General features: G+C 45.8%; 2 protein-coding genes across 2 annotated transcripts in view; one reads left to right on the forward strand and one right to left on the reverse strand.

The window, feature by feature from the left end:
• Positions 1–15,807, forward strand: polg (polymerase (DNA directed), gamma). The gene is made up of 23 exons (XM_080545304.1): positions 1–83; positions 546–1,187; positions 1,745–1,940; positions 2,139–2,306; positions 2,474–2,620; positions 3,147–3,226; positions 3,621–3,803; positions 4,564–4,709; positions 5,350–5,473; positions 6,049–6,285; positions 6,686–6,803; positions 7,548–7,622; positions 7,716–7,829; positions 8,416–8,576; positions 8,998–9,051; positions 9,192–9,309; positions 9,850–9,985; positions 10,555–10,801; positions 11,228–11,350; positions 11,796–11,964; positions 13,132–13,340; positions 14,086–14,246; positions 15,684–15,807. The coding sequence occupies exons 2-23, from the start codon at positions 607–609 to the stop codon at positions 15,746–15,748; spliced, it is 3,612 nt and encodes a 1,203-aa protein (XP_080401430.1). The 5' UTR covers positions 1–83; positions 546–606; the 3' UTR covers positions 15,749–15,807.
• Positions 15,764–25,533, reverse strand: part of fanci (FA complementation group I) — a gene marked incomplete at its 5' end in the record, with an annotated part of 23,637 nt that continues 13,867 nt past the window's right edge. Inside the window, 19 exons of the mRNA XM_080544591.1 lie at positions 15,764–15,938; positions 16,335–16,436; positions 16,662–16,757; positions 17,053–17,130; positions 17,244–17,303; positions 17,405–17,461; positions 18,152–18,336; positions 18,713–18,791; positions 18,956–19,021; positions 19,663–19,790; positions 20,347–20,398; positions 20,499–20,615; positions 21,212–21,294; positions 22,028–22,194; positions 22,684–22,863; positions 23,472–23,630; positions 24,085–24,206; positions 24,826–25,020; positions 25,396–25,497. Of these exons, the coding sequence (XP_080400717.1) occupies positions 15,873–15,938; positions 16,335–16,436; positions 16,662–16,757; positions 17,053–17,130; positions 17,244–17,303; positions 17,405–17,461; positions 18,152–18,336; positions 18,713–18,791; positions 18,956–19,021; positions 19,663–19,790; positions 20,347–20,398; positions 20,499–20,615; positions 21,212–21,294; positions 22,028–22,194; positions 22,684–22,863; positions 23,472–23,630; positions 24,085–24,206; positions 24,826–25,020; positions 25,396–25,497 (2,094 nt within the window). The 3' untranslated portion in view covers positions 15,764–15,872. The remainder of the gene's footprint in view (positions 15,939–16,334; positions 16,437–16,661; positions 16,758–17,052; positions 17,131–17,243; positions 17,304–17,404; positions 17,462–18,151; positions 18,337–18,712; positions 18,792–18,955; positions 19,022–19,662; positions 19,791–20,346; positions 20,399–20,498; positions 20,616–21,211; positions 21,295–22,027; positions 22,195–22,683; positions 22,864–23,471; positions 23,631–24,084; positions 24,207–24,825; positions 25,021–25,395; positions 25,498–25,533) is intronic.

Genomic DNA, 25,533 nt, shown 5'->3' on the forward strand with positions numbered 1-25,533 from the left:
CATTGACATGAGCGTGGGACAATAATCTTGTTTGGTCGGGAATCTTCATTGTTGATGTTACTAACCCATTCGCTTCTAGTTATGTATGTATCTTTCGGAAATGGAGTTAGTAACCTATCACTATGTTTGCCACGTGCAAACGTAGGTGCGAATAATAGTTTGTATGACTTAAGCTGAAGTCGTTGTGCAAGGGGATATTTGTTCATACAGCTATATGAATGAATTAATATATATATATATATATATGAATGAATGGTCTTTATTGTCATTGATATAGTACAGGTACCAAACAACGAAATTTGGGAGGGGGGGGCTCCCCTGGTGCTAGGAAAAAAACTAAAAACAAGAAGGGAAAAGAGCTGGTTTACATAAATAAAGGCTATGTACACTATCCACTATATATATTATCTCTGTTTGCTTAATGATGATTGCTTTATATTGGCATTGATTCTTAGTTGCACCTGACAAGTAGGCAAATTGTGTTCAGTCAGAAGATTTGCCAATATTAAAGGAGACCTATCCTCTGTGCCTCTTTCTGTGTCCAGCTTTCATCATGATGTGGACCAAACACAAAGGTTGGCCCAGCTGACAAGACCTTGAGAAACCATGCAGCGTCTCCTGCTCTCCCCCTGGCGGAGGCCTCTCTCCTCTGCCCTACGGATGGGGCTACGCTCCTCCTACTCCTCCTACTCCACCCAGCCTCTTCCACTCCAGGGCCAGGGTTCCCCGAAGAGTCGTCTGAACCCCCTGAACATCCAGATGCTGTCCAGCAACCTGCAGGAGCAGATCTTCCGTGGTGTGCAGCAGGACTACGGTGAGGAGGAGGTGGAGCGGAGCATCAAGCACCTGCAGAGGCATCAGCTGTGGGGGAAGGAGGTCTCACTTCTGCCCGAGGTGGAGCTGAAGCTGCCCCACATGTACGGCGAGGACATCGACGGGCACTTCCGTGTGCTGGCGCAGAAACAGAGCCTGCCCTACCTGGAGGCGGCCAGCCAGCTCCAACAGGCCCAGCTGCCCCCCATGCCCCAGGACTGGGTCTGGGAGGTGGGCTGGACACGCTACGGGCCGGACGGGAAGCCCAGCCGGGTGGACTTCCCAGAGGAGGCGGGGGTGGTGTTTGACGTGGAGGTGTGCATGGCAGAGGGACACTGTCCCACCCTGGCTGTCGCTGTGTCCCCCACCGCCTGGTGAGAGAGAGATCCAAGCCCCCTCGGAGGGGGTTGAACAGTGCTGGAGAGGATTTATTTAACCACTCTTTTTCATCATAGTTGTTATAATAATAATAATAATAATAATAATAATAATAATAATAATAATACATTAGACTTATATAGTGCTTTTCTAGACACTCAAAGACACTTTACAAACTGAAAAGATCAAGTAGTAATAATAAAAAGACACAAAAGGTAAATAGAAGAAAGTATAGGGGCCTAATTAAAGTAGTGCTGGGGACACATGGGAAGGGGAGGGGGAGAGGGTTAACTGGTGAAGGCGAGCTTGAAGAGGTGGGGTTTTAAGGGCCTGTTTAAATGTTGGCAGGGTGTTGGCCTGTCTGATGTGGTTGTTGATGTATTTAAGTATTTTCTCTGTCAGCTATTTAATATCGACGGGAAACGGGAATAAAACTACAATATGTCTTGTATGGAAAATGTGGTTAGTTGTAGTACATGAATAATGTTTATTCTTTCAATTTTGGGCCTGGTCTCAATCTGCCGTTCCATCAGCCTGTGTGTTCCCCCGCCAGGTACTCCTGGTGCAGCAAGCGGCTGGTTGAGGAGAGATACTCCTGGTCCAGTCAGCTGACCCTGAGTGACCTCATCCCTCTGGAGACCCCCACCAACTCCCCCCGCCCGCCAGGGGGGCAGTGGAAGGAGAGGCTCATAGTGGGCCACAACGTTAGCTTTGACCGTGCTCACATCAAGGAGCAGTACCTGTTAAAGGTGAGAGTTCACAGGGGCACAGCGACTCCCTCTGCCCTGGTCCTTTAACCAGCTTTCGCTTCCTGCATGAAACAAATTCCTTCTCCGTGTGATTACGGTTCATGAAGAGGGTGCAAGCTCTCTGTCTTTCTTCTTGACTGGAGAGCGGGTGTGTTCTCTTTACCACAGGGTTCTAAGGGTGTGTTCTCTCTACCACAGGGTTCTAAGGTGCGTTTCCTGGACACTATGAGTCTCCACATGGCCATCTCTGGGCTGACGGGGTTCCAGCGGACGCTGTGGATGGCCAACAAGCACGGCAAGAAGAAGGGCCTCCAGGAGGTGAAACAGCACATGAAGAAAGTGGGCTCACGCAAACAAGGTCCCATGGTAGGAGCTTCTCTGATTACTTTTTTTAAATTTTAACAAGAGCTATCATCACATGGGATGCAATCCCATGGTACCTAATTTTCTCCTCCAAGAAACCTAGGTTACCAGAGGGTTCATGTTTTAATGGTTGTTTTTGGTGTTGAAATTATTATGGTATTTGTGTGCAGATCGGATCCTGGGACTGGGTGGACATCAGCAGCATCAACAACCTGGTGGACGTCCACGCTCTGTACGTGGGAGGGGAGCCGCTGAAGAAGGAGGCCAGAGAGATCTTTGTGAAGGGCAGCATGGCCGACGTCAGGAACAACTTCCAGGTCAGAGGTCGTCTCTGCCAATCATCGGTCACGTCAAAACCCACCTCTTCAAGCTCGTCTTCACCAGTTAACCCTCTCCCCCTCCCCTTCCCATGTGTCCCCAGCACTACCTCAATTAGGCCCCTATACTTTCTTCTATTTATTTGTTGTTTCTTTTTATTATTACTACTCGATCTTCTCAGTTTGTAAAGCGTCTTTGAGTGTCTAGAAAAGCGCTATATAAGTCTAATGTATTATTATTAGTATTATTATTATTATTATTAAGATCTTAAGTTTCCCCCTCTCCTTATACCCTGTCCTTCATGACAAGTGATTTCATAGGATGGGTTTAAAAATGGTTCAAGTTCCAAAGCTTATTATTCTGTAGGGGTCAAATAGAAATGTATCTGTGACTTCTGTAACACCTGATTTTGTTTTTAGATCAAATGTCATGATGGAAAGTGTAAAGGAGATCATGTTTGTGTTTCTATGTGGCCAAATTAAAGAACTGTAATCATTCACTGAAGACCTTTGCTGCCCCCTGCAGGAGCTGATGCAGTACTGCGCCATGGACGTCCAGGCCACTCACCAGGTGTTTTCTGAACAGCTTCCCCTCTTCATGGAGAGGTCAGCCCCCCCCACAGTGATCTTTTCAATAGACCTATCGCTAAGCCACGCCCCAAAATAGTACAGGCAGAAAACTCGGACAAACAACTCGCTAATATCTGATGGTGAAAAGCTTCTAGACAAAATATTCTTGTCATCTTTAAAAAACATGTCTATTACTTACTTGTAAATCAGAGATTTGAACTCCCGCCATTGTAAGTCATTGAATGTCATTCAGTCACGGTCAGTCAGTCACTGTCAGTGAAGAATTTGAGCAAGCATTGTTTGTTGGTCTGAGTTTTCAAAGGGGGCGTGGCTTAGTGATAGGTCAATTATATTCAGGCCACCTTCTCTCCCAGTCAATAGGAATCTACTTCTCTCAACTTATCACTGTCCTTCCCTTCCCACTCCACAGGTGCCCCCACCCAGTGACATTTGCAGGGATGTTGGAGATGGGCGTGAGCTACCTGCCTGTCAATCAGAACTGGGGGCGGTACCTGGAGGACTCTCAGGACACGTTTGAGGAGCTGCAGAGGGAGATGAAGAAGTCGCTCATGAGCCTAGCAGACGACGCGTGCCAACTGCTGCAGGACGACAGGTCAGAGAGTCACACAGAGTGTGTGTGTATGCGCAGGCCTGCACAGTGCCTGTCGTGTCTGAGTGATTTTTGTTATGTCCTCAATTAAGCAATATCACACGAGAGGGAGTTCTGTTATACTGAATATCAGCACGGCTGGGATTTGGTCGTAGGTACGAGGCCGCAGGCCGAGTAGAAGACAATCACAGCCGTGCTGATATTCAGTATAACAGCACAACCTCGAGTGTGATATTGCTTTCATACAACAGTTCTACAGCGCAATTTATTAGTTAACAGTAATAAGCGACAACAGATTATGATTTGCATGTTTAATCATTTATTTTGGCTCCACCAACAAAAAATTGTTCCGCAACTAAACTATAATTGGACTGTTGCCTAGTAACCTGAACACAAACATCCGCAGGCTAGCTACTTTGTATCGTGTACATTTATCTGTACGTTTCCATTTATTGCGCAACTAGTGAAATATGACTCAGTTGACCATTGATAATTTAACTCAAATGTTATATTTGGAAATATATCCATCTTTGTTTGAAACCAACACACTGATAAATAATCTGATAACGGAATGTAGACCTAGTCTAATTAACGGTCATTTAGTAGAACACCTGTGCGGCGGAGTGATACATATAGTTAAAGGTCCCAGTGCTGTTATACTGTATATCGGCACTCATGGAATGCCTCTTGTCCAATCAAATAACTTGGTCGGAACTAACTGTTGTATAATGATGAATATTGTTCATCGCCTTGTCTCTGTCAGGTACAAGGAGGACCCGTGGCTGTGGGACATGGAGTGGGACGTCCAGGAGTTCAAACTGAAGAAGACGCCAGTCAGCAGGAAGAAGAAGAGCTCCTCTGCTGAGGCAGAGCCAGCGACCAGGACTCCGCTGACCGACTGGGATGAGGGTAGGAGCTCCGACTCCCTGACTAGAGCAGAATGACCACAGGGATGGGACCTAGGACCTAGGACCAGGTGTACCACAGGGCTCTTCTGTCCTAATAGACGGTTTAGTCTTTGTCCTGTTAGTTACTGCATCAGTTACCCTCTGTCACTTAGCAGTCCTGCAATTTAAGGTTCTGGTCATCACCTACAGCCCTCCACGGTCAGGCACCTGACCTACTGCGTCCTTACAGCCCCAAGGTCTCTCAGGTCCTCTGACCAGGGTTTGTTGGTTGTCCCCCGTGCCAGATTGAAGACCAAGGGTGATAGAGCATTCCAAACCATGGCTCCCAAACTTTGGAATGCTCTGCCCTTGGATCTTAGATCAGCGGTCTCGGTCGAAGCTTTTAAAAAACAGCTCAAGACTGTCCTGTATAGACAGGCTTTTGGCTAACCCCAAAAGCCTGTCTTTTTGTGTCTTGTTACTATTTGTTGTACACTTGTTATTTGTTTCTTGTTTTTATTTTCACTTGTTTACCTATTTATTTTAACCTGCTATTACTTTTGCTCTTTAATTATGTTTTTATATATGTAAAGCACTTTGTGACCGCTGGTGTGTGATAGGTGCTATAGAAATAAACGTTACTTACTTACTTGTGCCGTCAGACCCGGGTCCCCCGCCTGAGGACCAGACTGACGGCCCCGCCCCCAGCAGGGCGGCGCTGGAGAGGCTGAAGGAGACGGTGAGCCGGCTGCCCAAGAGGAGACAGCACCTCCCTGGACATCCTGGGTGAGCTAGGCCCCCCTGTGGAGCTCCATGTTGCATACTGTTTATGATAAGACACTTATCAAGTCTTGTCAATAATAATAATAATAATAATAATAATAATAATAATAATACATTAGACTTATATAGCGCTTTCCTAGACACTCAAAGACGCTTTACAAACTGAAAAGATCGAGTTGTAATAATAAAAAGAAACAAAAAATAAATAAAATAAAGTATAGGGGCCTAATGAAGGTAGTGCTGGGGACACATGGGAAGGGGAGGGGGAGAGGGTTAACTTGATTGACATCACTCATTCACAGTATTTATGTTTTGGGCTTCTGCACCCCTGGGGGGTATCCCATCAACGTCACTAAACGAAAATCTAGGCTTATTTTGATGTGAGACCTGTGAGACCCGCCGATCACAAACAAGCCTGGATTTTCCTTTAGCGACATTGATGGAATTACACCCCCTTCTCTTGGAAAGGAGCGCTCTCTCACTTCTTCTTCTCCTCTTGCTATTTCTATCCCATCTCCCTCTTTCTCCCTCCTTTCCCCCCTCGCTCCTATCTCCTCTCTCCCTCCCTGTGTGGTCAGCTGGTACCGTAAGTTGTGTGTGAAGCTGTCTGAGGAGGAGAGCTGGTCCCCGGGGGCCGGCCTGGTCAGTCTGCAGATGAGGGTGACCCCCAAGCTGATGGGGCTGACGTGGGACGGCTTCCCCCTGCACTACGCAGAGCAGCACGGCTGGGGCTACCTGGTGCCGGGCCGCAGGGACAACCTGGAGGGCCAGGAGGAGGAGGAGGAGGACAGCCCAGGCCCCGTGTGTCCCCACAGGTACCGCTAGGCTAGCACACCGCCGTTGAATATGGATCAATGCAGGGTTCTACAGTAACGCTTTGCCCGCTTGCCCGGAGCTAGTAAAACATTTGCCAGGTTTGTCTGCTGGATCCTGGATATGTTTACCTGTGTGCAGGAAGAACAACAGACGGCGCAGGCGCCAGACCAGACTAGATGATCGTGGATAACTGGTGAAGATATTATCAAAGCGTACGCGATGCGACGGGTGATCGACCCGATAATATCTTCACTCCACGATCATCGTCGGGCTCGCGCAAACAAACCCGGCGAATGTTTTACTTGCTCCGGGCAAACGTTAATGTTGAACCCTGCAATGTGTTTGGAAGTTTTCTTGTGTACACACACATTTACTATCTGGTGTTTCTGTGCCTCCCAGAGCCATTGAGCGTGTGCACAGAGAGTACCGTGACCAGAGAGGGAAAGAGCAGCCTGGTTGTCTGGAGAGCGGCCCCTCTGAGGACCTCATGTTGACTGACACCACGGTGTGGCAGAAGGTAAGAGGCTGTCCGTCTGCAGGAAGTAAGGTTTGAAAGGAAATGGGAGAAGTGGATAGATTACAGAGGGGAGAGAGTTGAGGTTTGAATCGGAAAAATAAAAGAGTTGCAATGTAAATTAATGAAAGAACCCCATATGCTGTTTTTATTAATTTTTTCATTTTATTTTAGATTTTTTTCTTCAAATTCTTTGATGTATTTTTCATTTGCTTCATTGTGTTTTTGTATAAAGGAAACATTTTAATAAAAATGTAATTATAAAAAAAAAAGAGTCAATCACAGCCTCCCAGGATGTGTCTTTCTTCATGACACCTCTGAACTGGAAGGCTCTGGTGACGGTGTCACAAATAGAGGGTTTACAGTTTTCTCAAATGGTAATTCTACGCCAACACACCGCCCTCCTGTCCCGATAGACGGTGTAATAGCTGTGTTTGCTATTAAAACTCCCTGAAGAAATCAAACCCTTAAAATATTTAAATCTAAGCTAAAAACCTTCATGTTTTGCAGCAGTTATGATTAAACACAAACACTTCTATCAATGTCTTTTTTCCATTAACTATTGTCTTATTAAATGTTTTATCTATTTGCTTCTTATATTTGCTTTTATTCATTGTCATTTTTATTTTCTTATGCTCCTCTTGCTGTATTTTAAAATAATGTATGTAAAGCACTTTGAATTGCCCCTGTTGTATGAAATGTGCTGTACTAATAGACTGGCCTTGCCTTGCCTATGTCTGCCTGTAGGTGGAGGAGCTGAGCCGTCTGGAGGCTGTGGAGGAGGAGAACGGAGCCAGAGAGATGCAAACAAAGAGGAACAAGGTGAAACTCGTTTCTCGACAGGTATTAGTTGAATAATCGGTCTAATTGAACGTGTTGTGTGACATTTTATATCGTGTGCATTTTTACAAGCAGCCTCAGGGTGTACAGTCTCTGCCAGGCCAGAGTGACTGCCCTTATCACCATGGAAACGGACCTCACAACAACGTCAACATCCCAGGTTGCTGGTTTTTCAAACTCCCTCACAAGGTACACCTTCTTACAAACTCCCTCACAGGGTACACGCTCTTATGTGCAGAATAGAAGAAAAAAAAAGACAGCTATTTGCCTGTAGAGAAGATATATACAGGGCTCCCACGGGTCCTTGAAATCCTTGAATGTTTGTGAAAAAATAAATAAAATCAAGGTCTTAAACGTTTTTGAAAATAGACATGGGTCATCGAAAGTGCTTGAATTCCTCTCTCTCTCTCTCTCTATTTTAAAAAATATATAAATTCATTTTTTTTTTACTTAGCTCGTCAACTAGTAAATGAGTCTCTGTATTGCTTAACTTTACACATATTTCACAATATATTTTTTTGCTGTGCTGTGGTAGAGAAGGCAAGAGACCATCTAGTGTTCACACATTCAAGCCTCTCTTTTTAATTGTTGTCTGTGAGCGGATAGTTCCTATTATATAAATTCTCATCTAGATCTGTCTCAAACTATGCCGTGTTGGCTCCTTGAATTTGAGGGAATTGAGTCTTGAAAGTCCCTGAAAGGTGCTTGAATTTGATGTTTCAGAAGGTGTGGGAACCCTGTATATACACTCTTGACATAATTGTTTGCGATGCAGGATGGAAATGACAACAATGTGGGAAGCCCGTTTTCAAAAGACTTCCTGTCCAAGATGGAGGACGGCACCCTGGTGGCAGGGAGGGGGGGGACCAACGCCACGCGCGCTCTGGAGATCAACAAGATGATCTCCTTCTGGAGGAACGCTCAGAAACGCGTCAGGTACCCATCAGGCTAGGCTACAGTCACAGGGTTCCCACGGGTCCTTGAAATCCTTGAAAGTTTGTGAATTTCAGAAAAAAAATCAAGGTCTTAAAAGCTTTTGAAAATAGACATGGGTCATTGAAAGTGCTTGAATTCCCCTCTCTCTCTCTAAAAAAATACATATATATTAAACAATGTTTTACTTAGCTCGTCAACTAGGTCTGTCTCAAACTATGCCGTGTTGGGTCCTTGAATTTGAGGGAATTGAGTCTTGAAAGTCCTTGAAAGGTGCTTGAATTTGATGTTTCAGAAGGTGTGGGAACCCTGCTATCAGGCTAGGCTACAGACAGCCAGTAACTTAGTTTAACGACTGATCTCTGTTCATATGGGTTCTTGATGTAAAAGTCGTGGGCTGAAGTACAGTTGTGTCTCTCTGCAGCTCTCAGAAGGTGGTGTGGCTGCGGAAGGGGGAGCTGCCGCGCGCTGTCAGCAGGTCTGTCTTTAACCTGATCAGTTCTACTGAACATTTTAGGATGATATGAATCAACTGTTGTAGACTTCAGACAAAAGAGAAACTTGATCCACTACTTCCTGGACACTGAATCCTCAATGAATGTATCCCACTTCTCTCAGGCACGAGGAGTATGATGAGGAGGGACAGTACGGCGCCATCTTGCCTCAGGTCGTCACCGCCGGAACCGTCACCCGCAGGGCCGTGGAGCCCACATGGCTGACCGCCAGCAACGCCCGGGTAAGAGACATGGCTGACCGCCAGCAACGCCCGGGTAAGAGGCAGGGCCCCTCCACATCACTACCCACCCAGGGACAGGGAAAATACAATATTGAAGCAAAATAGTTAAGTCCAGAGGATTTCAAATCAATTCAATTCAACTTTATTCACCATGTGCAGTGCACTAGGAACATGACTTGGTATTCTACCATGCTGAACAAGCTACTGTACATACAACAGCAAGACGACAATACAACAAAACTCAAGACAAAATATACAGTACCAATATGAGTGAATATTATGAATAAATATACTGTACAACTAAGTGCAAGAACATGTTAAGTGCAAGGTGCAACGATCAGGAGTTATTGAGGAGGGCTGTGGCTTCTGGGAAGAAACTGTTCAAGTGTTGTGATGTTTCTGTCCTGGTGGCCCTGTACCGCTGTCCAGAAGGGAGTCGTTCAAACAAGCTGTGAGCTGGAGGGGTCGAGCCACAATCTTTATGGTAGGGGAACCACTGATGGAGGAGTTGTGTGTGGACTGTCTGCTTGGCCTCTGCAGCGGGACCGGGTGGGCAGCGAGCTGAAGGCCATGGTGCAGGTGCCCCCGGGGTACCACCTGGTGGGGGCGGACGTGGACTCCCAGGAGCTGTGGATCGCTGCCGTGCTGGGAGAGGCCTACTTCGCTGGCATGCACGGTGGGGTGTAGGATGTCCACGGGTGCCATGTCGGCACCCAAGGTTCTCTAAAGGCAATGGACCTATCGCTAAGCCACGCCCCAACATAGAAATTGTCCAATCATATCACAGCAAAAGTCACGACAGGCAGAAAACTCGGACAAACAACTCGCTAATATCTGATGGTGAAAAGCTTCTAGACTAAATATTCTTGTCATCTTTAAAAACATGTCTATTACTTGCTGTGGTAAATCAGAAATCAGTAATTTGCCAACTCCCGCCATTGTAAGTCATTGAATGTCATTCAGTCACGGTCAGTCAGTCAGTCACTGTCAGTGAAGCGTTGTTTGTTTGTCTGAGTTTTCAAAGGGGGTGTGGCTTAGCCATAGGACCATTTTTATCCTAATCAGGATACAAACTAGTTTAACAGATGTTCAACTGTTGACAGTTTAAACTCAACCTGTGTGTGTGTGTGTTACTGTGTGTGTGTTACTGTGTGTGTGTGTGTGTGTGTGTGTGTGTTACTGTGTGTGTGTGTGTGTTACTGTGTGTGTCTGTTACTCTGTGTGTCTGTTACTCTGTGTGTGCAGGCTGCACGGCGTTTGGCTGGATGACCTTGCAGGGGAAGAAGAGCCAGGGCACCGACCTGCACAGCAAGACGGCCAGCACGGTGGGCATCAGCCGCGAGCACGCCAAGGTCTTCAACTACGGACGCATCTATGGCGCCGGCCAGCCCTTCGCTGAGCGGCTGCTGATGCAGTTCAACCACCGCCTCAGCCAACCAGAGGCCGCCGACAAGGCCAGGCAGATGTACGCCCTCACCAAGGGCCTACGCAGGTACAGATATATACAGTATATATATATACATACATATATATTCTATACTACGCAGGTACAGAGATATTCAATTTTATTTATTATTTATTTATTTATTTATTGTTGAATTTATTTATAGCTAATACGAATAATACCCCCCACCCGACTTTGCTAACTAACTGTAGGTATTTAGTGAATGTAAAAGTGTTAGTTATGATATTGAGTTGGTTCTTCATCGCTTCAATTGTCGTCCTATGCCAAAAACCGGAAAACTATTTTTTCACGACAAGTAGTTCGGGTGAACTATCCCTTTAATACGATGTAGGCCTACAGTGCATGTAATTAGGATATAATATGGTATGCATATCCATTTCTCTGTGTGGTTGTACAAGACAAGGTAGTCTAGCTGCGTGCCAGCCGTGGGTAGTGACACTGTGTGTGTTCCAGGTACCGTCTGTCGGAGGAGGGGGAGTGGCTGGTGAAGGAGTTGGGGGTGGAGGTGGAGAGGGACGAGAACGGGAGCGTCTCCCTGCAGGAGCTACGCAGGATCAGCAGAACCGTGTCCCAGAGGTGAGGAGGGAGGAAGCAACACTTTAACACTAGAAGAGCCGTGAGGGGTCACGGTGGCCCGTGAGTAAAAAAAAAAAATCTATCTTTGCACTCGATCAAATTTCAGGACCCTCCTTTCATGACTTTTCCTAGATATGTGCGTTCTACCACCCAGTATCCTTACATTTTCTAAATCACTTCAGGATAAGATAGTATAAAGGTGTTTTGCAGTTTTTCTGTGTAGGAGGCAGGCTAAAAAAAGAAGCGCCCTCTAGTGATCTCTGTGTGTAAATAGCAGATTTACATTCTAAAAAGGGGGTCTATTTGACCCCCAAGGCGGCTCTGCTAGTAGGTAAAATAGGCACGGCTGTTGTAGTGTTAAAGCCAGATCCCAATAATTTTCCCAGGTTTTTTGTCTCTTTACTCAAACTTTGTTTTATTCACACTCTCTCGTTTTCTCCTTCAGCTCTCGCCGGAAGCGGTGGGACCTGGCGGGCCAGCGTCTGTGGTCCGGAGGGACGGAGTCAGAGATGTTCAATAAGCTGGAGAGCATCGCCCACTCCCCCCAGCCGGCCACGCCTGTCCTGGGCTGCCGGATCAGCAGAGCCCTGGAACCCGAGGCCGTCCAGGACGAGGTGAGGCGGCCAGACAGGATAGACATGTTGTAAATGTCTTTATTAGGATAAACCCCTTGAGATGTATGATCTCGTTTTAGACATATGTGTGGTGGCCTGGGAAAACCCTTCACATGGTGGCATTTTGACATTTTCATTTTTTAATATTTCCATAAATTAGAAGTTCTCGGCTATTCATAACTGGTTGAATGACTGAGATAGCCCTTTATTTTAAAAAGTTATGAGCATTTTAATGTAGCATGTCAAAAAAAGTGAAAGGGGAGAAATCCTCCCCTTTCTCCTCCGGGTCGGGGGAGGAGCCTATGCAGATCGGCCGGTCTCGTTTGTCTGCTTGTGATGCGGTGGTAGTCTGCTCGCCTCGTCGGTATGCGAGGGACAGATCTATTTGTGTGTCTTCTAGTTAAGATTTTATTACTTTATGCTTATTGTGAGCATCAGTAAACTGGCAATAACACAGGTGGAAGTATCGTCTCTCCTTTCACTCATGTGTGCGTGCGTTGCTTAACTGAGAATGAGACACGTTCAACGTGATGTTGTTTCGCTTGCAAACTACCCGCCACAAAAACATCAAAATAAGTACTTTCTCTTTTGTTTTCTTAAAATGTTTATTCACCATAATGTAGTATGGAGTTCAAAGTACCAGAATACCACATAATATCAAAATCGCCAAAATCGCGATTTCCATCTATATTTGCTCTTTGCCACGAACGAACGCCAGCAGCGACATCCGACGGGTTTTCCCAGGCCACCACACATATATTTACGTATATTATTATATTATATTATAACATAACACATGTTATATTATGTTTTAACATAATATCACGATCATAACAGCAGAAATAATAATAGTACAATTATGACAAAATACAGACAGACAAGAGACAAACAACAACAACATACATTACGAATTGAAAACATTACAACCATAACAAGGCCAAAATGGCTAATAAAATAAGGGAAGGTGGATCTACATACTATAATATACATACTACATTCTACAATATACTTATATACATGTCATGTGAACTGACACACAAGCGTGCACACACACACACACACACACACACACACACAGCCTCAAGATAAGGCACGCACGCGCACACCCACGCACATGTGATGTAGACGTATCGATGAACAGTCTGGTGTCTGTGCGCCCCATGTCAGTTCATCACCAGCAGGGTGAACTGGGTGGTCCAGAGCTCGGCGGTGGACTATCTGCACCTGATGCTGGTGGCCATGCGCTGGCTGCTGGAGGAGCACGACATCGACGGACGCTTCTGCATCAGCATCCACGACGAGGTGCGCTACCTGGTCCGCAGCGAAGACCGCTACCGCGCCGCGCTGGCCCTGCAGATCACCAACCTGCTCACACGGTCAGGACCTCAGACGCACTCAGCCCTATCGCTACGCCACGCCCCAAAATAGAAATTGTCCAATCATATCACAGCAAAAGTCACGACAGGCAGAAAACTCGGACAAACAACTCGCTAATATCTGATGGTGAAAAGCTTCTAGACTAAATATTCTTGTCATCTTTAAAAAACATGTCTATTACTTACTGTGGTAAATCAGAAATTTGCCAACTCCCACCATTGTAAGTCATTGAATGTCATTCAGTCACGGTCGGTCAGTCAGTCACTGTCAGTGAAGCGTTGTTTGTTTGTCCGAGTTTTCAAAGGGGGTGTGGCTTAGCGATAGGTCCATTGTAAATGCGTCATGTAATTACCACTGTGTATTTTGACTGAATTCTTCTTACTTAACCACATCAGACAGGCCAACACCCTGCCAACATTTAAACAGGCCCTCAAAACCCACCTCTTCAAGCTCGCCTTCACCAGTTAACCCTCTCCCCCTCCCCTTCTCATGTGTCCCCAGCACTACCTTAGGCCCCTATACTTTCTTTTATTTTTTTGTTTCCTTTTATTTTACTACTCGATCTTTTCAGTTTGTAAAGCGTCTTTGAGTGTCTAGAAAAGCGCTATATAAGTTAAATGTATTATTATTATTATTATTATTATTAACAGTTTTTACAATGATTCCTATGTGGTAGAGCCTGCATTGACCCGGTCAACTCATGCCAGCGAGTGTGTGTGTGTGTGTGTGTCCTGTGTTGTGCAGGTGTATGTTCTCCCACGCCCTGGGCATGCACGACCTGCCTCAGTCGGTGGCGTTCTTCAGTGCGGTGGACATCGACCAGTGTCTGAGGAAGGAGGTGACCATGGACTGTGTGACGCCCTCCAACCCCACAGGCCTGCAGCACAGATACGGCCTGCCACAGGGTGAGCACCGGGGGGGGGGGGGGGGGGGGTCTAGTAGCCTTCTGCTTGTATATAAACAGGGGTGCACATAACTTTTTGGGGCCAGTGCTCAGAGGAGCACCTAGGGATGCTGCTTGGTGCTCCCCGAGCTCGCGAGTCACGACCCGTCCCACAGGATGGATGAAAAAGGGATACATGGATAACTTATATTAGCAAAACGACATTTATTCATAAATAAAGATGAACGAACAAATGATTGTGTGCAAAACAAAAGAAACAAATGCAAAATCAAATGACTGCTCTTTAAGCATGAAAGTCTGTCAGACTCCTTTAAACACAATGAAATCAACTGATCTCTTTAAGCACTGCTCTGTTCTGTAAACACTGAAATCAACTTTTCAACAAAAAGTTACAGCCTAAGCATTTATTTATACTACAAGCTTAATCGTCATCATCACTGCTCTCTTGACTGCTGTAAATTATCACTGTCCTCAATTTCAACCATGGTAGAGGATGGGTTTTTTGTGATCAATTTTTTTTTTTTTGTGCGCAAAAGCGCCCTCATGCGGCTGATCTGCCGCGCAGCATGCATTTTGGCGACGCATGCGCACTGGCGCACCAGTTATGTGCACCCCTGTATATAAAGCTCTCACTGGCACAGCACCAGAATATCTGAAAGACCTTTTGCTAGCATGTCAGCCCAATAAAGCTCTCAGGTCTTCCGACGCTGGTTTTCTCTGTGTATCACATGTACAAAAGAAGAGATTTGGTGAGGCTGCATTCTCATTTTATGCTCCAGATTGTGGAATGCACTGCCAGTTTACATTAGGGATGCAACCAAGCACATAGTCAAGACTAAAAACCCATCTTTTTAATATTGCCTTTAAATGACTAAATCATTTAATTATTATAGATTATAGAATGATTGGAGCACTTTGAGCTGCAACATTTGCAGGAAAAGCACTATACAAATAAAAAGTTATTATTATTATTATAGAACAAGCGTCATCAGTTACCTTGCCATACTGTCTGGTGGATGTGTCATAATGTGATGTAGTCAGTTGTACTTATTCTCCTATCCAGGGGCTTATGAAATCATAGAACTTTTCAGGATTTTATTAACTTTATTACCTTCACACATCAGCTCATTCAAGACACTAGGAGAAATGACTGACACCAGAGTCATTCATTAGTGTTTGCTGGAAATGAAGACATGGTAACTCATGCAAAAAACTAAAACGGAACACAATTAGTAAAACATTAAATACAAAAAGAACACAAACAGTATTTTCGAATACAAAGAGAAATGTATATATAAATTAATACAACTGGAAATATTGCGTGCTCTGTCCGCTCAGCAAAAAACAGACCGATATAATAATTTCACACAATACAAAACAATATCTCTTTCCCTGAACATTATGTAACCATCATAACATCACCATTCCCTCTCTGCAGGTGAAGCCTTGGACATATACCAGATCATGGACATCACCAAAGGCTCTTTGGAAAAAGGAAGATAACAAGACTGACCGCTCAGGTCAGAGGGAGAGGCAGAGGGAGAGGCAGGACCACCTCCGGCCTGGTCCAGAGGGGAGGGGGGGGAGAGGACTGAGAGGGCTAGAGGAGGAGGAGGAGGGTGCCTCTTCACTGCTTCCTCTTCTTCTTCTTCTTGGGCTCCTGGTTCTCCTCCTGCTCCAGGGAGGCGGGGGTCTACAGGGGGGAGAGACGTCAACCAGCACTTACTCAGACGTGTCCTAATGCTGCCCTTGCATGTTCCTGAAACCAACTTTGCTCTGCGACAGACAAACGACTGCCTTGAGCTCGGCACATCTGAGCTGATACAGGTGTTACTGCTGTAACAGTGGCTGTGGCTCAGAAGGTAGAAGGTTTGAACTGTTGTGTTTTTTTCTTTTATTGTTTTTTTTGTTGTTGATAGGGGACTGATGCCTTCCTATGTGTTGTTATGTGTAAATAATGTAAATGATACATTTCTGATAAGAAAAAGAAAAAGAAAAAAAGAAGGTCAGTAGAGAAACAGTCAGTAGAGAGGGAGAGAATGAATAGGATGATGCTGACCTGCTGGCTGCTGACCTGCTGGCTGCTGACCTGCTGGCTGCTGTCCTGCTCCTGCAAGGCTGCATCCAGAGTCGCTGCGTTGATGCGGAAATCTCTAGAAGTACTCTGCTTCATGTACTGCATCAGGTTCACCTGCGAGCGACCGACAGACAGACAGACAGACAGGGTTTCTTTCTGCCTCTTGTCAGCCAGACTGGCTGCTTTGTACGTCAGAATAAAGGTCAATGCTCAAAACATGAGCAACAATAAAGCAAACACGTTCTACTTTATCCTGTCAAGTCTTGTTCTCTAGCTCTACGCTTGGTGAAAGCCCTTATTTTTACGACATTGAGACAATCCTGACCACCCACCACGTACCTTTGATTTCTTAGAAAGGGCGATGAGGTATTTCTCGTACTGTTCGATACCGAAGATGAGGTTGGGAACGGCCTTGGTCTCGCGCAGGAACTTGGCCTGGGTTGGGAGGAGAGTGCAGACAGCCTCCAGGTTTAAAATATCACCTCAAGTCGTCTGACATTTCTTTGTAAATGTAACAAACTTTTCTATATATTTTACCCAATCTACCTGCATGCTCCCTACTGTCCCCCCACCACCCCATCATACCCTTTTCTCTTTCACCAGGATATTGATTAGCAGTTCACTCTATATTTAGTTTGAACAATCTGTTTTGTGGTGATGCAACAGCTTTATGATGCCAAGAACATTTAGGTGGAGTATCCATTCATCAAGTCATTCATTCATTCCTTACAGAGACTGCAGCAGTGCCCTCGTCCTTTTTCTTCTTCTTCTTCTCGTCTGCCCCTCCCCCACCGTTCATCTCTCCGTTCTGTAGGAGAACACACGTCATCCAAACGACCAAAACAAAGGGGATGTCAAGTCTGGCTGCGTGTGTTGAGGAGATCCGTTTAGTTCAGTCTGAGAGATAAGACCGTACTATACCTGCACATAGCTGATGAAGGAGTAACACTGAGGCGTCAGGTGAGATCCAGACAGTTTCACCTGAACAGACACAACGGGTTAGTCTTCTTTTAAGATGAATGAACGTTTTTTAATTTTATTTCATTTATCGTGCATTGTCGAGAGAGTGTAGTCAGGCTCACCAGCTTCTCCAGGCGGGATGGTAGCTGACCCTGCTGGCCTGAGCACAACTGGATGTACTGAAGGAACAACAAGAACATATGAACAAATAATAAAAAGTTATTAATTAGACAGGGTTCCCACAGGTCCTTGAAATCGTTGAAAGCTTGTGAATTTTAAATGAATGTGCAATAACACTATGTGCAATATGACAACCCTAGTCGTCTATCTGTACAGTATAGTGGATAGTGTACATAGCCTTTATTTATGTAAACCAGCTCCTTCCCTTCTTGTGTTTTTTTTTTGTGTGTTTTTTTCTTTCCTAACACCAGGGGAGCCACCCCTCCTAAATGTTGTTGTTTGGTACCTGTACTATAGCAATGACAATAAAGACCATTCATTCATTCATTCAATTTGCGCAAACAAAATCAAGGTCTTAAAAGTTTGGGAAAATAGACATGGGTCATCGAAAGTGCTTGAATCTCTCTCTCTCTCTCTCTCTCTCTCTCTCTCTCTCTCGCTCTCTCGCTCTCTCGCTCTCTCGCTCTCTCGCTCTCTCGCTCTCTCGCTCTCTCTCGTTGGGTCCTTGAATTTGAGGGAATTGAGTCTTGAAAGTCCCTCAGAAGGTGTGGGAACCCTGATTAGAGTAGGGGGGCACAGTTCAGAGTCAAGTACAAGTCAGACGTACGTATTTGACCAGGGTGGTGAGGAGGGTGTAAGTCAGACGTACGTATTTGACCAGGGTGGTGAGGAGGGCGTAGGTAACGTACGTATTTGACCAGGGTGGTGAGGAGGGCGTAGGTGCGGGTCAGCTCTCTCAGCAGGGTGTCGGTGCAGAGCCCCAGGAACAGCCCTGTCTGGACCAGCTCGTTCAGGGCCGTCAGGAGGGTCCCCAGCTGCACCGTCACCGCCTTCTCCACCGGGTCCTGTTGACCTGCTGGATGACTGGCCTCGCCTACACACACAGGCAGGCAGGCAGGTGAAGGACAGACACAAACACACACACGGGGTGTGAGACATCTACTACCCCCAGCACTGCGTCTCCTGAGACACCCGCTTTTCCCCTTTACTGTCCCCCCCAAGACTTCTACTACCCCCCCCCCGTGTACTGTCTCTCTGTTTCTCCAGTGTATATACAAAAAAAAGGGTTAGGGTCACTGAGACTGCCAATGGCCTCGGGCCTGAGCTAGATTACTCTTCCTGCTTGATTTGATGGTTCACTTGCTTTCGTCAAATGTATTGATTGTAAGTCGCTTCTGTAAGGCGTCTGCTGAATACCCAAAATGTAAATGTAAACACGTGGCGAATGGATAACGCTGTCTGGTTCCTACCAGAGCTCTGGCTTCTCTTCTTGGCTATCAGCCAGTCCACCTCGTCCAGAACTTTCCCCACCTGAGCCAGAACCAAGACCTGGCAGAAGAAGAAGGGGTGGGAACGTCACACAGATGTGATCACTCTCGCCCCCGAGGAAGCTACTGTAAGTTGATTGAGATGGAGACTCGGGTTAGGAATTTCGGCGACACAGAAACATTGTCTTTCCGTTGTCGACGCTAAGGGCCGTGAATGCCACTCACGGCTGTAGGGGCGGCCGTCTTCACGTTGACGATGGCGAAGTGAGACTGCTTCTCCACCTCCACATCCTGTTTGAGGAAGAACACAAATCACAACTGAGGAATCAAGGGAATGACAGGGCTCCCACGGGTCCTTGAAATCCTTGAAACTTTGTGAATTTGAGAAAAAAAAAATCAAGGTCTTGAAAAGACATGGGTCATTGAAAGTGCTTGAATTCCCCTCTCTCTCTCTCTCTCAAAAAATAATAATATATGCATTCAAAAAAATGTTACTAAGCTCGTCAACTAGTAAATAAGTCTCTGTATTGCTTAACTTAACACATTATTTCACAATATATTGTTTTGCTGTGCTGTGGTAGAGAAGGCAAGAGACCATCTAGTGTTCACACATTCAAGCCTCTCTTTTTAATTGTTGTCTGTGAGCGGATAGTTCCTATTATATACATTCTCATCTAGATCTGTCTCAAACTATGCCGTGTTGGGTCCTTGAATTTGAGGGAATTGAGTCTTGAAAGTCCTTGAAAGGTGCTTGAATGTGATGTTTCAGAAGGTGTGGGAACCCTGGAATGACTGAGGTGGGGGGAAAAAATAGGCACGGCCATTTCATTCCCTGACTATCATTTGCAGATGGCTGTGGTCAGAGATCCGGCGTCTGTAGCTGGTCAGTGGTGGTCTGTACCTGGTCAGTGGTGGTCTGTGGTGGTCTGTACCTGGTCGATGTCTCCCAGCTGACAGTGGATGTCCTGACAGAGGTCCAACAGCAGGCTGACAGGACTCTTGTAGAGCACCTGGAGGCTGAAGAGCAGGGAGAGCAGGCCCTTACAGAACGCCACGTCCTCTGGAGAGAAGAGGAGAGGGAGGGAACGAGGGATGGAGAGGGGGACAGGTCGATACGCATGTCAACAGAGATCCTGTTTCGTGTTCAACACAGCAGCGCTCTCAACAGCAGGGTCGACTAAAAACTATCCATATGAAATGACAGTTAGAGTTTGTTGTGACAGGATTCAAATGGAGAAATGTGTGAGCTTGTCAGGTGCTTCTAAAATGTGTCTGTTTGATTCGAGACAATGCAGTGTTCAAGGGCCAGACTGAACAAAGCGAGGCCCAGTACAGTTGATGTGTGGAAGGCTTATTGAACTCATTGAACTTGTCCAACCTGACTACTTTGTAATTAGATTTTCAATATACCCCAATCTGGATTGTGTTATATTTCTACTATTAGGCTATGACTTGTCTGCTACACTACCCCTTTTCTTTTTTGTTTTATTTTTTCCGTCCTTTCCTTTCTTGTTCTGTACTGTCATTGTTATGTGTTAAAAGCAATAAAAAATATTGATCATAAAAAAAAGACATGCAGTGTTCAAGGGCTCGAGGGTTGTAACATGTCTACTCACCGAAGCTGGTCTCCTTACAGATCTTCACCGTCCAGGTAATCATCTGAACAAACTGTCCAAGAGAGGGAGAGAGACAGAATGGGACGTGAGTCTTTCTAGTACAGTCCACAAGTCCTCATGGCCTTATGAAGTGCACTCCAGAGTGCACCTACCTGCTGGGAGGAGGGGTCAAGCTGGCGTGAGAGCACACTCAGGATGCTGACCAATAGCTGAGCCTCTTTGCTGTGGAAGTCCTCCTCCGCTCCACTCAGCTGGGTGAACAGCGCCCTCTGTGGACATGGTGAGACACACAGGTCAATGAGGAACTGGGTACACATCATTTCACAAATGCTTTTCTTCCTCTCAGTCAGGCAACTGTCTCATAGAAATGGTTAGTAACTGTCATTATAGAACCATAGTAACTGTCATTATAGAACCGTTGTGTGTTCAACACAGAGGCGCAGGTACCATTTCCTCACAGCTGAAGCTCAATGGACCTATCGCTAAGCCACGCCCCAAAATAGAAATTGTCCAATCATATCACAGCAAAAGTCACGACAGGCAGAAAACTCAGACAAACAACTCGCTAATATCTGATGGTGAAAAGCTTCTAGACAAAATATTCTTGTCATCTTTAAAAAACATGTCTATTACTTGCTGTGGTAAATCAGAAATCAGAAATGTGCCAACTCCCGCCATTGTAAGTCATTGAATGTCATTCAGTCACGGTCGGTCAGTCAGTCACTGTCAGTGAAGCGTTGTTTGTTTGTCCGAGTTTTCAAAGGGGCCGTGGCTTAGCGATAGGTCCATTCTAACCCTGGCCTCCATGCTACAGTGACAGTACTCCAACAGAATATTCTAGAATATGCCGGTGTCGTGGTCGCACCTGAAACTGGCGGATGTAGAAGAAGGTCTTCTCTGTGACGTTGGTGTCCTCCGGCCCCTGGCCCTCCTCCTCCGCTGAGACGTCTGAGAGGAAAGCAGTAAGTAAGACTGTCTGTAACATCTGTTTCTTACTGTTGAATCTGAGGTCAAAGTCACCCCACAGGAAATGACTTCTGAAAGGAAACCGCTAACAATAACTCCTTTCATTGGTTGTTTTTACACAAACTTTAGTATTCAAACATCCAACATTCATGCATCCATTGATAAATATCAACAGACAGTTGAAGCGATAGTTCAAAGTATCTGGAGTCAGGATCTGGGCTCCCTGGTGTGAGTCACTGGGAGTGAGAGCAGAGTGTGTGTGTGTGTGTGTGTGTGTGTGTGTGTGTGTGTGTGTGTGTGCAGGGTTCCCACACCTTCTGAAACATCAAATTCAAGGACTTTCAAGACTCAATTCCCTCAAATTCAAGGACCCAACACGGCATAGTTTGAGACAGAACTAGTTGACGAGGTAAGTAAAACATTTTTGAATATATATTATTATTTTTTTTAGAGAGAGAGAGAGAGGGGAATTCAAGCACGTTCAATGACCCATGTCTATTTTCAAAAACTTTTAAGACCTTTATTTCTTTTTCTCAAATTCACAAACTTTCAAAGATTTCAAGGACCCGTGGGAACCCTCTGTGTGTGTTTGTGAGTGTGTGTGTGTACTGTATGTATGTATGTATGTATGTATGTATGTATGTATGTATGTGTGTATGTATGTGTATGTGTGTGTGTGTGTGTGTGTGTGTGTGTGTGTGTGTGTCTCTCTAACCGATGGCAGACAGCAGCTGGGCCAGCCTGTCTGGGTAGCGCTGCAGGCCGGTGGTGAAGACCCTCAGCAGCCCCTCCAGACACAGCAGAGACACGCTGCAGCGCTTCTCCTTACGCCCCGCCTCCTCCACCGCACTGGGGATGCTGGTGTACCGCCACATCAGGACACTAGGGGGGGCAGGGGGGGGCCAGGAGGAAAACAAGACTACATGATGTGTCAAAGATTTCTGAAAGATTGCAGGCCTTCCAAATATACGTATATACCTATATATATACCTATATATATATATATATATATATATCTGACATAACAATCAGACATTGTTATGTCACAACGGTGGTGGACGTCACAGAGAGATCAACATTAGAGGGACCCTGTCCAGGTGATGCCACAGAAAGTCATTGACATGGGAGATGTCACCAAAATAACCTGACACGGCGATGGAACAGCTGACCAGGTGATGTCACAGAGACAATCTGAACAGGTGAGGTCACAAAGGAAAAGCTGACCAGGTGATGTCACAGAGACAATCTGAACAGGTGAGGTCACAAAGGAAAAGCTGACCAGGTCGTATCACAGCGAACATCAGAGAATACCTGATATGCTGATGTCACAGAGAGAATCTGACCGTGTGATGTCACAAAGCAACAGCTGACCTGGTGATGTCACAGAGGTGGCGGAAGGTCTTGTCTGTGTTCTGTCCGTCGGGGCCGTCCGTGTGTCCGGTCTCCTCCAGCTGCTGGATCTTCTGCAGGGCCACGCTCACAGAGTAACGCAGGAAGTCCCCGCTGGCGCGCAGCACGGAGAGAGCCTCCTCTCTGCTCTGAGTGCTGTCTCTATAGCAACACAGAAACATGACAGTTACTGTCTCTATAGCAACACAGAAACATGACAGTTACTGTCTCTATAGCAACACAGAAACATGACAGTTACTGTCTCTGTATGACACAGAAACATGTAATAATAATAATCATAACTTTTATTTGCATAGTTCTTTTCCTGCAAACGTTGCAGCTCAAAGTGCTCCAATCATTATATAATCATAATTAAATGATTTAGTCATTTAAAGGCAGATGGGTTTTTGACTTGTCTTTTTGAGATGTCTTGACTTGAACATATTTGCTGAGGTTGCATCCCTAATGTAAACTGGCAGTGCATTCCACAATCTGGGTGCATAAAATGAGAATGCAGCCTCACCAAATCTCTTCTTTTGTAGAGAAAAACCAGCGTCAGAAGACCTGAGAGCTCTATTGGGCTGATATGCTAGCAAAAGGTCTTTCAGATAGTCTGGTGCTGTTATAAACATGTACACGACAGTTACTGTCTCTGTCAGGCTAAACACATAGGCACACAGACAAACACACTACAAAAGAAGATGTACACTACAGGTACTGCAATCCATATCTACTACAATCAGTTAGAACGTGTGGCGGCTGTGAAGCACCTGAACAGTGAGGTGAGGAGCGTTGACACGAAGCCCAGGGACAGCAGGCTGCGAGGGCTTTTACTGGAGGAGCGGCCCTTCCCACACTTCTCCTTGAGGATCTCAGACAGCTTGTGGTAGCGGGTGAACAGGTTCAGGAGCTCCTCGAAACAGCCTTTACTGCAGAGAGCACCACACACACACACACACACACGCACACGCACACGCACACACACACACACACACACACACACACACACACACACACACACACACACACACACACACACGCACACACACACACACACACACACACAAATATGTCAACTGTGTCACACTGTAGCATATTACTGACATTGACATTCAATGACGGCATCTTTGGCAAATTTCTGATTTCTGATTTACCACAGCAAGTAATAGACATGTTTTTTAAAGATGACAAGAATATTTAATCTAGAAGCTTTTCACCATCAGATATTAGCGAGTTGTTTGTCCGAGTTTTCTGCCTGTCGTGACTTTTGCTGTGATATGATTGGACAATTTTTATTTTGGGGCGTGGCTTAGCGACAGGTCCATTGCTTATTTTCTCTCCGACTCTCAGACAGACAGCTTGACTGTATGTCGTCATGGTTACCTGTAGTTGGCTTTGATGAAGTTGTACTCAATGAGCACCTCGTACACTCCCATCACCAGCACGACGTATATGCTGTTCTTCACCCCGACGCTGGACGCCTGGGAGAACTCTGCTGACTTGTCCTGGTGGGGCGCACAAAGATGACATCATCATCTCAGACAACATGAACTCCTACCGCTCAAGCAAGAGGTTGCCCCTGACAGACCTTTAACACTAGAACAGCCATGAGGGGTGAGTAAAGAAAAATGTTATATCTTTGCACTCGATCAAATTTCAGGACCCTCCTTTCATGATGTTTCCTAGATATGTGCGTTCTACCACCCAGTATCCTTACATTTTCAACATCACATCAGGATAAGCTAGTATGAAGCTATTTAGCAGTTTTTCTGTGTAGGAAGCAGGCTAATTTACAAGCGGCCAACTAGTGGTCGTTGTGTGTAAATAGCAGCTTGAGCATTGTAAAGAGGCGGCTCTTTTAGTAGGTAAAAAAGGCACGGCTGTTCTGGTGTTAAAGAGATGCTACTACAGGATAATTTGTACGAATTTCAGCCGTTAATGCACGAAGGTAACTGAAGTCAGCCTGTCCCTGCCTGTATCAGTGGTTAGGGGGAATGACTTCTCTGTGTAAACATGCTCAGGGTTCAACCATTCTCTCTGTGCTTTTAGGAGAGATAACCAGCCTAATGCCACCCGATAATGGGATTATATTCCTGGAACTAAAACTGCTGTCCTGATACACACCAGCTCAAAGTCATCCAGATCACTCTTGATCATGCGCCTCGTCATGCTGTCTAGGATGGCCTGCAGCTCGGCCTGGAATCCCCCTTCCTCTTCATCATCATCATCATCATCATCATCGCCGTCATCGGCGTTGGGGCGGGCTGACTGGCCCAGGTGCCACAGCAGGCAGTGGACCGTGCAGCTCACCAGGTGGGCCTGAGAGGGAGAGGGACTTACTGTTACAATAGTTTGAGACAGATCTAGATGAGAATTGATATAATAGGAACTATCCGCTCACAGACAACAATTAAAAAGAGAGGCTTGAATGTGTGAACACTAGATGGTCTCTTGCCTTCTCTACCACGGCACAGCAAAACAATATAATGTGAAATATGTGTAAAGTTAAGCAAGTAAGCAAGTTTTTTTTTAGAGAGAGAGAGAGCACTTTCAATGACCCATGTCGATTGTCTAAAACTTTAAAGACTGTGATTTTGTTTGCTCAAATTCACAAACTTTCAAGGATTTCAAGGACCTGTGGGAGCCCTGCATCCACATAAACACGCAGCGTTGTGTGTGAGAGAGAGGTCGTACCAGAGGCTCCTGGAGGAAGACCTGGTCCCCCTGGGCGCTGATGCACAGCTCCAACTTCACTGGAGGCAGCAGGTCCTCCCCCGGCTCATAGTACCGCCTCAGCTGGACGGAGGGAGAAACACACGCACACACACACAA

Source organism: Nansenia antarctica, assembly GCF_963989245.1.
Source record: "Nansenia antarctica genome assembly, chromosome: 14".
Taxonomy (NCBI): Eukaryota; Metazoa; Chordata; class Actinopteri; order Argentiniformes; family Microstomatidae; genus Nansenia; species Nansenia antarctica.